Source organism: Callithrix jacchus, chromosome 10 (assembly GCF_049354715.1).
Source record: "Callithrix jacchus isolate 240 chromosome 10, calJac240_pri, whole genome shotgun sequence".
NCBI classification, from domain to species: Eukaryota; Metazoa; Chordata; class Mammalia; order Primates; family Cebidae; genus Callithrix; species Callithrix jacchus.
The window spans coordinates 61,843,927-61,859,219 of NC_133511.1; the positions used below are offsets into that span (position 1 = coordinate 61,843,927).

General features: G+C 44.2%; 1 protein-coding gene across 27 annotated transcripts in view; it reads left to right on the plus strand.

The window, feature by feature from the left end:
* TENM4 (teneurin transmembrane protein 4) overlaps nucleotides 1–15,293 on the plus strand; it is a 3,204,727-nt gene that overhangs the window by 3,114,827 nt on the left and 74,607 nt on the right. For all 27 annotated transcript variants that reach the window (XM_078340117.1, XM_078340116.1, XM_078340121.1 and 24 more), the window contains one exon: nucleotides 12,944–13,063. In XM_078340117.1, the coding sequence (XP_078196243.1) occupies nucleotides 12,944–13,063 (120 nt within the window). The remainder of the gene's footprint in view (nucleotides 1–12,943; nucleotides 13,064–15,293) is intronic.

A 15,293-nucleotide genomic window follows, 5' to 3' on the forward strand; every position in this document is an offset into this window, starting at 1 on the left:
ACTCTGGGGGCTCTTTTTGGGTCCCATGCCTTGTTTGACATTGAACCCAAAGGAATTGGCACAGAGTGAACCACAATGAATGACAGAATAAATCAATGAACCAGCTAGTCCCTGCTGAATTCCTGAAGAGAAGTAGAGACAAAAGTGCTCTGAGAGCTCAAAGGCAAGACCATAATTCCCACTGCAAGTCTGTCTCCTGAGCCTGAACCATGAGAACTGCCTCTCCTACAGTTCTGCTTCTCCAGCGTGTAACACAGGGCGGGCTTATAGTAGTAAATATTTGCTGTTGAAAACAAATGAATGAATGAAGACTCTGGCAGGATATGGCCTTCAGCCTGAGACAAAAATTTCAGTCAGGAGCATTGGTCATTAGAGCATCATTTATCAAATTGCAGGTCACAACAACCCGTTAGTGCGTCATGAAATCAATTTAGCAGGTCGAAACTATTCTTTTCAAAAAAGTAAATTCAATTGGAGTGGAGTAGAATGGAAAATAGTGCACTGCTGTAAAAAGAATACGTATTTCATGAAACGTCTTTCAGTTTTATGCGTACATACGCACGTGAAATATTGGGTTAGCTGTATTGCTCACTTTGGGTTTCAGCTGAACAGGACTCTATACTGCAGAACCAGCATGAGCAACAGCATACCTTTCCAGGACAATCAAACAATGGAGAGAATTTCAATGTGGCTGGAGGATAGTTGTGTGACATTATTTTCCACATCAAAGGTCAGAAGACATGCTCTGACATTTGAAATCAAAATGGGCTTACGAAGTCTGCGGTATGTGAGCATGGTGAGCAAAGGGGGCACATGGGAGAAAGAAGAACATAGGGAAGTATGAGGCCAGAAAAGTGAGTTGGGGCAGGAACTGAGAAAGATCTGACCCTCATCCGTTCACTGACCAAGTTACAGCATTTCATCTCAATCAGGACCTAAAACTGGTTCTAAACAGGAATGAAATAACCTTGATTCCACCTAAGTCTCAGAATTCCTTTCACACCCAATGTAAAGGCACAAAGCTTCCAGGAATTTTAAAACCAAGAGTTTTTAAGAGTAAAAAATGATGGAAAAGAGAAATGATCATATATGCAATATAATTTTTTATTGGCCCGCTACAAATCTAAAGCCATATGCAAGCTTGAGTGGCACAGCAGTTTCAGAAGAGCATTTGCTGCCCATCCCCCCCACCTCCACCCAAGCCTTACACAGCCCTCAGCAAACCCTCAAGAGACTGAGCAGCAGAGATCATCTAATGGACCTCAAATAAACACCAACTTCCTGACAGCTGGCCTCTGAGCCAATTTATTATTGAATTATACTCCTGCATTTTCAGAACAAGCTGAGCTGACAAGGTACCCCATCAGTTTAAAAAAAAAGGGAAAGAAAGACAATGATAAATTACCTGATGGAAGATGGAAGAAGGTAAAGATCCTGCTTCCTCCAGAGTGTCAGCCATTATATATTATTCATGTTGGTTTTTTAAAAATCCCTCCCCGCATTGAAATGAATGTTTATGATGATAAAGCAACTAGGTGAATTCAATTCAGGATGCAGGCAACGACTTCTCACATCATCCTGATGAGCAGCTAACAACTCCTCCTCTGCCACTTGATCATCCCTTTATTGATTTCAGAAACGAATTAAGATCTCTGTTTGCTTTGTAGCTTGAGCTTGTTCCTAGTTGTCCATCACAGAAGGCATTAGCAGAGGATGCTGTGGTGAAGCAGGAACAATTCTGGGTTAGAGGGAGAGAGCCTGGATTCCTTGGGCAAGTGAGAACACATGACATTTTGCTAGTGAGAACACATGACCTTTTGCTAGTGAGACTCAACTTCCTCCCCTGTTATGTGGGGCCACTGATTCCCACCCTGCCGGGTTGTTTGGAAGATTAAATGAGACAAAATACCCAGAAGCCCAATGGCTGGCTCATAGCATGCATTCAGTACTAGCACCTAACGTTTACCAAGGATATTCTATTTGAAATGTTTTATAAGTAGTAACAGCTTTAAATCTCCTGCAGACCATATGATATAGGGACTTCATCACCCTTGTTTTACAGCAGTGAAAACTGAGCTACTGAAAAGTTGAGTAATCTGGGCCACAGTCATAGGGCTTGTAATAGCAGAGCCAATATTGGAAACCAAGCCTAGTTGGCCCTAGAGCCCATGTACTGAGCCTCTCTTCTCCACTGAGTCCTTTATGTGCCTAGCTCAGCATCTTCAGTTCAGAAGTCCATACAGTGTGGTGCCACTACAACCCTACCCACCCCATCTGGCCCTGACTTTCCCTCTAATACTCTAATACATCCCAAAATTCCCATGTGCAGTAAGGCTTTGTGCTGAAGAGCACTGACCTCAGAGGGTGGAATCTCAGCCTCACTGTTTGCTAGCTGTGTGACCTCATTGTTTGCTAGCCTTAGACAAGTCTCTTAATTTTTCTGTGCCTCACTTCCGTCTTCTACTCTATGAAAATAATAATCCATATCTCATGGGGATTTTGTGGGTATGAAATTAGCACATGTAAAACACTTAGGTGTCAGGGCAGTAAGCATTCATTGATGCTTGTGGCCACTGTCACTAAATAGCAGTAATGTTAATATTAGCATTAGCTAAAGCATTAATATACCTACAGGTTTTAGTGTCACTATTGAGAACTGGTATAGGGAGGCAGCCCTACATCACCCATGGGTACCCCGAGTTCAGTGGCAACAAAGGAATGAGAAAAAGATAGATTAAGAGAGACAGTGGGACCAGGGGGCCATCACTTTATTACTTTGGAGAAAACAGTGAAGGCCCCAAGGTCTGATCATCCACTCTATTTATTGGTCACAATCACTTTGATCTACAGGGTAGGGGTGGAGTGATGGTGGAGTGAATCAGTGAGCCTGAACTGGTGTGTCATTCTAAGGATTGATTACAGTGGCGGTTTGGGAGTTTCACAAAACAAGAGCATGTGGTTATCTTTAGCTTATTATCTATGTATACCTGATGGAATGCAGACCTTCCAAGGAGCCTACGAGTCTGGCTATATCATAGAGCTACAAAGAGGTTTTATGTCCTTGAGCACAATGTTTATAGTAACAGAGGAGAGGTCCCTGCACCAGAACATGAGGCATGGAGGGGCCTTCCTCCTCAGAGGCGTCCTGCGGCCTTCCACTGTTTGTTGTTCGTTGTTTATATATTACTCATAACCAATTTATGTAGGCACCTTGTAAGTCCTTTCTCCTTCACTGCTTTTCCCAACAAACTGGGAGAAAAATGAGAATCTTAACCTGAAGCATCAGTGTAGTTGTGTAATTGGTGCAAATGCCCTAGCACCTTAGGATGGCAGAGGCAAATGGACCTTTGAGACCATCAGCCCTCCAAGGCCAGGGAGTGGCCCTGGCTCAGCAAGTTAGTAGCCAAGCCTGAGTCCCAGAGAACCTGGAGTTCTAAGTGAGGCTTCACATATCTCAAACTATAATTCTGCTGTTTATAAATCAAAGACTTATGTATTTTTATCCAACACTCAGAAATTTTAAACAATAAGAAGTTAAAATATTTCGAGAGCCATGCTTCACATTACTAATGTTGCCCTCAGTAAAGAATGTAGGATCAGGCCTTGCAGGCATCTCTGCAGGTAGTCTAACTGGCCCTCCAGTTAGAACTCATAGGCATTAAGCGTTTGCTCCAAGAGAATCTCACAGCAAGGAGCTTGACAGGGAGAGATGCGGCCTCTGTGTAGCATTTTGCTAGAGGGGAGATATCCAGCCCCTCAAACCTCCCCACCTAAGTATCCTCCTCACACTGCAATGGGGGCTATGTGAGTCCAACCTGTGTGTCTAACCCTGCAGGTCTTGAGGACCAATCCCAATCTGAGGAGGAAGGGCTTACATCCTCCAGCTGCTCAACCTCACATCCTCCCTACTATTATCTGTCTGACCCATGACTTGCCAGCTCTGCCAGATGGTTTTCTGCCTTGTCCCTGAACCCTGGTCCTACTTTCTATGTCTGACTTAAGCAGCACGGTGCCCTGGCATGGAAGGACTCAAACCTTACCCTCTTTTGATAGGTTCCCATTCCTGCCATATCTGGGTATGGAGCTCCATCCCTGGGCATGAAAACCTAGTGACACCTTGGACGTCCACATCCAGTTGCCTCTGGGAGCCCCTTCACCATGCCTATCTCCCTGTCAGCCCCTTCTCCCTCATCCTTTGAATGATTATTTCCATTGCAGGCCAGTATTGCTGTACAACTCAGCTCCAGCCTGTTGAGCTGGACTTTGTGCAGAGTCCCTTAGCTGTGTCTCTGCCTGGCATTGGCCCCTTCCCCATGAAGTGGGTCTAATCATGATTCATTCTAGTTTCCCCTTGAAGCAGGACCTGCCCTGTGCCCTGACAAAAGGGCAAGACACACAGTCATGGAATTAACTTGTCCGCTGAGAGACTGTGGCCGGAGTCACGTTTTAGCAGAGCTGCCTTGTATTTTGCTAACTGCGCAAGCCATCTCTTGAAAAGTCTTCTTAGAAACAGGCCTCTGGCCACACAGCATAGAGTACAGCCTATCTAGACATGCACCACATGTCCCATGTCCCACGTCCCAGACACAATGATGGTATTTCTGAGCCATGTCCCCAGACATGACCAACCCACTTACCTGAGACAAGGGTCTTGCTCTCTGCTGGCCGACCCCTTTCAGTCTTGCCTCTCCCTCACCACAGCTAGTGGACTCTGTTCCCTGGAAGCATAGTTGGTGGATAAGTCAAGGTCTCTATTCTTGTATATACCTTTATCAGCCAGCAGAAAATATTCCAGAATATTTCTATGGGAGAGGACTCAGCCTGAAGCATCAGCATTGAGCAGCCAGACTGCCCAAAGGCTTGGGAGATTGACTCAGACACCTGGGAGCTCACACTCCCTTGGTGTCTGAAGGAGCTCAGCTGCCGTATTTAGCTAGGAGGCCAGAGAACAATGGTTTCTGAACTCTGCAGGAGGCACAGCCTCAGGTCCCTGAGACACTAGTAGGTGCCAGGCCATCTTGCTACTAGATGGCCCCAGGTGGTGTCATGGCACCATGGCAGAGCTAGTGGTACCCCATTCTCAATGGGTGATGGAAGAGAAGCTCTGCCCCACCTTCAGACATCACTGACTTCATGTGTACATGAGGAACTTGGACTCAGTTGCTCAGAAGACCCCTATAACTAAAAGGTAAACTCCTCCCTCCTGTCAATCTGAAGGCGCCTATGGTGCCTGTAATCCCAGCTACTGGGGAGGTTGACGCAGGAGAATCTCTTGAACCCTGGAGGGAGAGGTTGCTGTGAGCCGAGATCACACCACTGTACTCCAGCCTGAGCAACAGAGTGATACCCTGTCTCAAAACAAAAATGGAAAAGAGACTAGATCACATTTTACTGGTTTGGGCCTAAGGCCATTGGAAAGTATACATGGTAAACATAGGATAAGCTTTGAAATAAATTATAAAGATGGAAGTATAATGAGAAGTTGGCTTTGGGGTATTATAATAATAGCATATTCAAGTTTATTTTATGTACAAAAAAAAATCACATACACACTATTGTAGTCCCAAGGTGAATACCGAAGGTGGGCCATGAGAACAGGAAGAAAATTTTAGGTGCTGTATCTATATAGTGTTTCTTTAATCTAGCAGGCTGGGTGTGGTGGCTCACACCTGTAATCCCAGCATTTTGGGAGGCTGAGGTGGGTGGATCACCCGAGGTCAGGAGTTTAAGACCAGTCTGGCCAACACAGTGAAACCCCATGTCTACAAAAAATACAAAAATTACCCAGGCATGGCAGGCACCTGTAATCCCAGCTTCTCTGGAGGCTGAGGCAGGAGAATCGCTTAAACCTGGGTGGTGGAGGTTGCAGTGAGCCAAGATCACACCATTGCACTCCAGCCTGGATGACAAAATTGAAACTCCACCTCAAAAAAATAAAATATAAAATAAAAAAAGAAAGCAAGACTGGTTTATTTCTGTAGAATGTTGGCTTCTCACTGATTACATGTCTGGACCAGCACATGAGGCATTCTGAGGGAGATCAAGAGTCACGCTATAGAAAGAAGGACAGTGGGCTGGGCACAGTGGTTCAGGCCTGTAATTCCAGCACTTTGAGAAGCCAAGGTTGGCAGATCAGAGTTCAGGGAGTTCTGACCAGCCTAGCCAATATGGCAAAACTCTGTCTCTACTAAAAATACAAAAAATTAGCTGGGCCATGGTTGTGCACACCTGTAATCCTAGCTTCTCGGGAGATTGAGGCACAAGAATCACTTGAACCCAGGAGGCAGAGGTTGCAGTGAGCTGAGATCATGCCATTGTACTCCAGCCTGGGCAACAGAGTGAGACTGTTTAAAAAACAAAAAAAAACACAGGGACAGTGGACCCGCACTGATTTATTGTAGTATGTTACATTATAATCATATGCATGTCTGTCTGTGTATCTGTATAAAATCTAGTGTTAACCAAACTTATTCATAAAATGTTAAAGTGGCTTTAAAAGTTTCCTGCAAAGTAAATACAAATGGAAGATAATACTAATAGGGCAAGTACTAGCAAACAGAAAAATGGCAGAGCTGATATGTCTTCTACTCTTAGTATTAAATACTTTCCTCAACCTTGTTATGAAGTTGAAAATGATTATTCTCATAAGATCGAACAAAAAGTTACCTAAGAGATTGAAAGTGGTCGGCAATCTTAACAGAGTTCACTAAAAGATTCAAAATTATCAAGAAGACTCCTTGAAATATGTATACTCATCAAACCTTGTACCAAATGTATATTATGCTTTTCAAGGTAAACCAGTGATGGTAGCCTATATGTAGATTTATAAATGAATGCAAATACATTGAAGGAGCCTGCTCAGAAATGTTTAAGAAAGGACGTGCAATCCAAAATGGTTCCAGAACCCGGCTCTAATGATGTGAACTCTGAATTGTGAGGCAGCCAAGGCAAATTGGGATTCTCAATTAGTTTGGTCCATGTCTGTCCAACTGCGAGTACCTTGAGAGGTGAAGTGACTCTCCCAGGTTCTCGTGGCGAATCCTGCATTTGAATTAGCCCTGGCTCCCCCACAACTCTGCAAGAATGGGCAAGTCTGTTCCCTGTCTGAACTTTATTTTCTCACCTTTACCAAGTTTGAAAGAGGTGTTTAGGAAAGGCTCTTCTGACTCAAATGTTTCATAATCAGGGGTTTTTCAAGAATATGTATATAGGCGGAAGGTATTCAGCTGGAAAAGCTGATTAAGGAAACTGAGGCAGTGTCAGATGGAAAACCAGGAAGAGAGAGCTGCAGATCAGCCTGGTGGTTGGGCTGGAAAAACGGTCTTGGGAGCTGCAGAGAGGACAGTGTCAGGCAATGACTGCAGACACCTTCAATGGTAGTAATCTGACAGGCTGTGAAGTGAGGCTTCTCATTTGGACCCAAGTAATGTTCTTACAGGACTTTAGATAAATTGTAGTAGATGCAGGAAAGATCCCCATCCAATCAGCAGAAGTTAGCAGAAAACAGTTTAAGGATTTATACAAGTCAGGCAAATAAATCTGTTTGAAATACATAATGCAAAGGAGTGATTTACATAATCAATAATGGCATAGACTAGCAAATACTTTAAGGGAGAGAAAGGCTAGAGTTGTCATTTGCCACCTAGATCCCAAATGATATTCCAGTCTTCTGAATACAAAATTAGCTACTTTCATTTAATAACAAAATAACAAAAAGTAAAAGCTGCAGTTTTTCTCCCTTTGCCTTCCCTTATCTGCTTGTATACTATACATTAAATAATCAATCGAACTTTGCTTCTGGCATTCTTATTCAAAGTTTTCCAGACAACAAGTGGTACAGATAAGGAGGGTATAGAATCAAAGAGGCGGGACTAGGCTGAGGTCAAGCAAGTCTTCTGGGGGAAGGTACCCACGCTTTGGGAGAGAGTGTGGGCCAGCCTGTTGAAAGGGCACAGCCCTTGCAGCCCTGGGTTCTCTAACTATATCCCTGTCAAGGTCAAGTAGCTCAAAGTTCTCTAACATCACCCTCACCTTATGTAACAGAAGCACGTAAGTTCTTTATTCATTTAGTAAATCATGTTTTAAGAGCTTACTCTATGCTCTGCATTCAAATTCCAGAGCAAACACCTGTTTCAGAGAAGATTTCCTTCTGTTCATTCAGAAGTGACCATCAGCCATGATCAATCCTGGGAATATAGCAGTGAGGGACATGTGGTTGGTCCCTGTCTTCAAGGAGCTCATGTTCTGCTGAGGGGAAGATTGTCCTGGCAGAACAGCAGCACTCAGAGTTCATGAGGAGTAGCTGAGAAGGAGCAGGAGTGGTGTATACCGCTTGGTGAATGCTCTTAGAGAGGTGGAAGTTTCCAGAGAGAGGGAACAATTTAGTGATAAATATTGCATGAGCTCCATTAGGATTCTGAAGCCACGTATAATCAGGCTGCTTTAGTTGGATTGGGTAGTATGAGATTAAAACAGTTATAAATTCTTAAACGTATGTTGGATTCTGTTTTATACAATGTTGTGAAAAACTTCAGCCTGCATTTGACAGATGGGAGGAGGGAGGTTCAGAGAGGTCAGATGACTCCAAAAGCATACAGTTAGTTCCCAGAGTCAGAACTGGGAACTGTGACTCCCAGCCCAGTTCTGTCGCCACCAGAGCCCTACCACACTTCCCTGAGCGACAGTTGAGGGTGGCTTTTTATTTGCTTGATTTTATTTTGGAGTGCTTTTGTCCCTCCAGCAGATTCTTCTGCTGATCCCAAACCTTGTCACTCTCCTCAGGAAGCAGTCAAGCGTCTTCACCCTTGTTGGCATCAGCAAGGGCAGGCACCTCAGTCAGGCCCCGAGTGTCTGGTTAGATTCATGCCAGTATGTTCAACACCACCCTTGGCTTGGCACAAGCGCTCCCTCCTGGCAGAGTTCACCTAGCCTAATTGGTTGTTTTATATCCCAGCTGCCTGACATATGCCAAACCCATGTGTTGATTCACTGGTGTCAGAGACAACTACACGGGGGCATTTCACGTTGGCTTTTGGGAGCTCTAGCAAGTAAGTGGAGACTGTAATTCATACATTCCTGGAAGTCAGCACCTAACACAGAAGCTGGCTCATAGTAGGTGCCTGGTTTTTTGTGAAATTAAAGGAATTTTAGTGACTGCAGGTACATAACACAGTCGTAAGAGTAAGGCCTCAGAAGTGAGAAGACCTAGCTTTAATGTCAGGTCAGCCAAGTGAATTCCTTTCTGGGTGACCTTGAGCAATTTGTTTTCTGTCTTTCGGGTACCTGATTGTTTTTCATTTACCAAACACTGTGAGAGCAGCATCCCATGCTTACCCGCTGGACATGTGGTCCAGCCCTGCTCTGGCTCACATGTAAACATGTGAAATGGCTATATAAATGCGAACAATATAAACACATGACCATCAGACATTAGCAAGATACTTATAAGGTATATAAAAGCCCAGAGGAGGGGGTGATGCATTGTGTCAGGAAAAGCTGGTGATAACCTCACTGAGGTGATGATAGCTTGGATGAGACTCTAAGGATGAGTAGAAAATAACAGCCCAAAATTCCATTACACCAAGACAGCGACCAAGAGGAAGCAAATCATGTCAAGTAGAGGATCATATGAGCTAGCTGGGAAGCCAAGCTGGTGACAATGATTTGCTCCCATGTTAATGGTTTTCCACCAAGGCAGTCTTCCATTGCAGAGTTCTATATTCAAAGCAGCAGCTATTTCTAAGCCACATCTCCAGCACTGAGCAAGTGCCAAACCCTCAGTGTAGGGTCAGTGTTCCAGTGGTAGGTATGCAGAAGCCAGCTTGGACCAGTTTGCAAGAACTGATTATTAAGTATTCAGAAATTCTGCAAGCTGGTTGTTAAACACAGCCACTATTAAAAATTAAATTATATAAAATTAAATAAGGTATATTAAAAACAAAGGTAATAAATACTCAAAACTTATGACTTTCTAATTGTTTTGCCATGTTTGATGTTACGTTTGCTCTTGAGGTTACTCAGAACTGTTGGGTCTCCATGGTGGCAGTAGCATATAATGGCATCCTCCTGTGCATATCTTCCCAACTCTGTTCAGTGGCATCTCATTGGTAGCTTGAAAATAGCCGTGATGAGAGTATTTACACCACAGAAATGAGCAAACGCTACAAATTAAAGCTGGTTTTCTTTTCTTTTCTTTTCTTTTCTTTTTTTTTTTGAAAGTCTGTCATTAAGCATTTGCCAGCACACCACTGATAATATCCATTAAATAAATGGATGCAGAAAGCAAGCATTGGGAAGCCCGGCACTCACATCTTTCCAAACCTCCCAGGACAAATGCATGTGGCACAAGACACAATTCAAAGGCCCCCACTGAGCTGGCTTTCCATCTTCTTTATCCAGGGAAGGCTTTATATTAAACTGGGCTTTCCTGACAACTGAAAATCATGAAAACAGAGCAGGGATGGAAATGTTTTTCTCCAGGACTGAATTCCTGAGCCAAATGCCTGTGTTGGCAAGAGGCTTCTATGGCCTATTGGCATACAGGGAGTCAACCTAATCTTCCCCAGAATCCAAAAGCAATCCATGGGAGCCCAGGCTAAACTTGCATCTGCTCTGGCTTGCTGAGTTGGAGGCTACATGATAGCCAAATGGTGCCAATTCAATGTTTCCCAATTATCAGGAAATCCCCAAAGAGAGATTAATCAGAGGAGGCTGGCAGGCATGTGTCTGAGGGGCAGCAGCCAGGATAGCCCCAGAAAGGAAGCCATCCCCCCAGGGTTGGTTACTGTCCAGGCAGAATCCAGAGACACATATATCAGGAGAAGGCTGGATGGTGGCCAGCATCAGGAGATGCGATCTCTTAGTCCTTCTCTGGAAGGACAGAGTTCCAGCAATACAAAATTCAATTGTCCTCTATTAAGGAAAACATCTCTCAGAACCAAATGAATACAATCGGTGGAATAAATCTTACCCATTAGCAGAGAGATAATTTCACGTAAATACATTGGAAGACCTTCAGAGCAGGACTGAAAGTCTTTGCTAAGCCTCACCCGCTTAACTTGTTTGCCATGTAATTGCATTTAGACCAAGGGCCTCGGAAGGAAACCACTGACTGAATTAGCATTAACCAGATTGTGTGGAGTGAGGTGAGGAGGGTGGGATGGGGTGGGGAGTCTGGTGCATTGTGGGTAGTTGTTCTTGCCTTCAGAAAGGACAAGCTGACACTAGTGAGACCAGCTGCTTTACAAGCCTGGTGTTAATTGCTTTTCTCATCCAACAGAGAAAAGTTTATCACTCTAGGAAGGTAAGGTGTGGGTACCTCATACAGCAGGGACTGAATTTGAGGTCTTTTTTAAATAAATGCCCATGGGCCTCATCGGTAGCTCTTCTGTAGGCCAAAAGAAAAAGACTTCTCAACTGAGGTGAATAGAGAAGGTTATGTGGTGCGCAGCAACTGCATTTTTGCCTCAGATGTCTTTCAGCGAGGGCTTTCTCCCCAGTGCACAGATCCCTGAGGACGTCGGACCAGCCAGTGTCTTCATTTCCACCCATGGCCAGTGGCGAGTGACTGGTTAGAGTAGGACTCAGAGAGGTGAGGCCCAGATTCAAGTCCTGGCTCCGTCACCTCCTTTCTGTGGAGCTTTGGGCACGTAATATAACCTCTCTGGAACCCAGTCTCCTCTTCTATACAATGAGAAAGTTCCACTAACTCAGGGATCTTACAACAGACTTCTCCAGACACAGAGACTCCACAGAGTTGCCTTCAGAATCACCCTGAGAGAGAGGAACCCTCCACCCCAACTTCATCCAAGGCAGATATTTTCATTTGTTTTCCGCTTTGCAGTCCTTATAAAGTGTCATCTACCCAAACATTTCTGTTTATGGAATATTCGAAAGTGCATCATTGTAGATGATCTCTAATGGTCCCATGTGTTTGCTTAACCACCATGTTTTTTAATGGCAACCTAGGATTTGTTAGGCATAGTTCAGGCACTGTGGGGAGAGAGAAAGAAACCTTATCCCTGCCCTCAAAGAGCTCAGGATCTAGTGGAAGGGAGGAACGTGTATGGTTTTGTAGTGATATCAAGGTGTCTGCATCAGGTTTTGTGGGAGAGAGGACCTAGTTCTGATTAGGGCCGTCAAGAAAGGCTTCAAGGAAGAGGTGTCACTAATAGTTGGGTCTTTAAGGGTGAGAATGTCGGGAGAAGCGTACAGGAAAGGTATTTTAGGCAGATAGAAGAACATTGCACAGGCACAGAGGCAGTAAGCAACATTCGCCTGGTAAGTTTGGGAAAAGCAGGTAATTTCTTGCCTAAAATATAGAGTAAGACTTGGAGGAGGGATATTAGAGAGATTCCAAAACTCACTCCAAGAGCATGCTAGCATTCTCCTGTCTTGAATGCTAGATGAAAGGAACTATCTTCTATCATGCTCACTTTTTTGTACGTTCACTTCTAATAAGACTGTTAGTGACATTAATAGCCATTGCCATTTGTGGAGTTTGCCCTATGCCAGCATGAAAAAACAAAGACTCAAAGAACTGTCACATGCCTACTGAAGTTCAGAAAACTAGGAAGTAACAGAGTCAGGATTTGAACCCAGATCATTGAACCCCACATTCACACACAGAACTAGGCGATATTGCCCTCTGCAATCAGCTTTATCACCATACAGCATAATATAATATAACTAGAAAATAACCTCCAAGTGAGATCATTAAAAACACCTCCCAATAGCAGTTATCTCAAGGACACTTTGATGCCTTAAATTGAGGTTATATATTTTTAAAGATGATTATGTATCTTGAGTGAATACCATGAGCCCCTGGGTACAAGATGTGTCTGTGTGACTGATTTTCTGTCTTCTGGCCTCTCGGGGTTCCCTGCCAGCCAGGGCCGTGACTGTGAAAGGTATATCATGTTTATTCTCTCTTCTCTTCCCACAGGCATGCTTGTGTTATCCGTGGTCAAGTGATGACATCAGATGGAACCCCCTTGGTTGGTGTGAACATCAGTTTTGTCAATAACCCTCTCTTTGGATATACAGTCAGCAGGCAAGATGGCAGGTAGGAACCTTCTTTGAGCGAGAAAGAGTAAAGGTCCTGCTCTTGTGTTCTTATCATATAGCTGCTGCTGGACTGATAAAGTGGTAAAAGGATGGGTCTTGGATTCAGAGGCCCTGAATTCATATGCCCAGCTCTGCAAATTACTAATTGTATGACCTTGTACCTGACTCTGGCCTGTGTCCCTTTGACTGTAGATTTAGCATTTTCTTCTCATTTGGTTCTCAGAGTAAGGAGAGGGTACCTTATACGTATCATCCTGCTCCATGACTCGTGATATAAAACACTGTCTTGTGAACCACTTTCTACAGAACAGACAGCTTGAGAAATCTCAGCCATTCCTTTTGTGTGGTTTCCATCCTGCAGCTGCTTAGATCTATGCAAGCCATTTGGGTGATGACAGAATTCTGACTTTTGAGTTCCTCTAAGAACCATCAGCCGAATGAAGTAAAGCTTCCTTAATAGCCCTAGCTCTCCCACCTGCTGTGTGTCCTAGGATAACTCTCCTTACCTCTCTGTATCTCAGCTTCATCTGTTAAATGGCCCTAATGCTGTTTATCTCACAGATTGGTTTTGAGGGTTAGATGACCAGGATGGGGAAGCACCTGGCACATAGTATGTGTTTGATAAATCTTAGTTCCCCACCCCCACTTTGATTCATTGCCATATTTCCAGTGTCTGACACATAATAAGTATACAATAAATATCAGCTGTTTGTTAAAATTACAAATTATTGACTGAGAAGGTGATGGTGACCGGGCAGGCAATGAGAATATTTTAGAGAAAAGGGAAAACAAAGGAGGAAAGTGGAATATTTAGGCTGTCAGTGGTGACAAGTCCTCTATTTTTAATAAAACCAGGTGGTGGCAGTCCATCTGGCTGAGCGTGGGCCCATAAGGTTGATTTTCACTCTGTGTTGGAAATTATGCTCCAACTTGATTGATTTTAGCACCTCTTTAATCCAATATCAGATGTGAACATGTCCCGGCCGAGGTGATAATGAAGTAGAGGCTCATCTGCTTGTAGACATGTGTGCCTCTTAGATGGGGTTGGCAAGCTTGGCATGGGGTGCCCCCTCCCCGCCTCTCACTCAGTGTGAATAGGAAGAGGCCCAGCTGGAAGAGGTTGGTGGCCCGTCCTCAGGGATAAACTGGCCAGGCCAGGCCACTGTTCCCTACCCTGTACACCTTCCAACCCAGGAAGGCCCTCATGAAGACTCCCCACTACAGCCTGAAGGATGCTGCCTGCTGTATGAAAATGGCAGATGTGAGCCTCCTAGGCAACAGGTATTTGGACCACATTATTACCTGCTGTAAAACATTCATCCAAAAGGAGCCTCTAAGGACCGCCTTTTTTTTTTTTTTGCCATGGAACTTGCCAGTCACTCCTGTGAGATGGCAAATCGTCAGTCCTTATGCCATGTTGTGGTTGGTTAGAGTAAATTCAAAAAACACAGAGTGTGGCATAAGTTCGGTGGCCTTTGGGGAAAGTTCACTCTCTGACACCTCCCAATTTTTCTTGTTTGTCCTTCCTCTACAATATCTACTGCCCGTTGAGAGCATGGAGCTAAATAATCAGCTGTGTTTCCTGCATCAGGCTCCTAAATTACATCACAGTACCCAGAATTGCTGCCACAGAGCTTGAGTTTCAGATCAGTTCTTACCAATGCATTTTGGGGCTGACATTTTCTTCCCAACTCAGCCACTGCATAATGTGTGGGAAAGTTATCACTGTTCTCTTAGTGTCCAAAAATCTTTGTTTGTTATACGTGAACAGGTGTCACTGCCCTCCCACCCTTCCTTAACTCACCTTCTTTCTTATCTGTCATACCTTAAGACTAGGAGAGATAGTCTGGAAATAATAGTGTGTGCAAGTGGACTGAAAGTCCAGGGAGCATGTATTCTTCACTTTCCAGGAAGACACCATGATACTTGCCCACATCCAGCTCCCCCAACCCCTACACACACACGCGCGTGCACATACGCACGCACACACACACACTTGCTGAAATTTCAGACATCATGCCTTACAAACAGAAAGGAGTAGCAGAGAAGTTAGCCAAAGAGCTGCTTAAAAAGATGGAAAATAGAAGTCATGAAGAAAAACTAAAAGAATAGCAGGCAAGAGAAGCAGACTAGGCTCACTGAATTGAAAATTGGTGGCCAGGTGTGGTGGCTCACATCTGTAATCCCAGCACTTTGGGAAGCCAAGGTAGGAGGATCACTTGTGCACA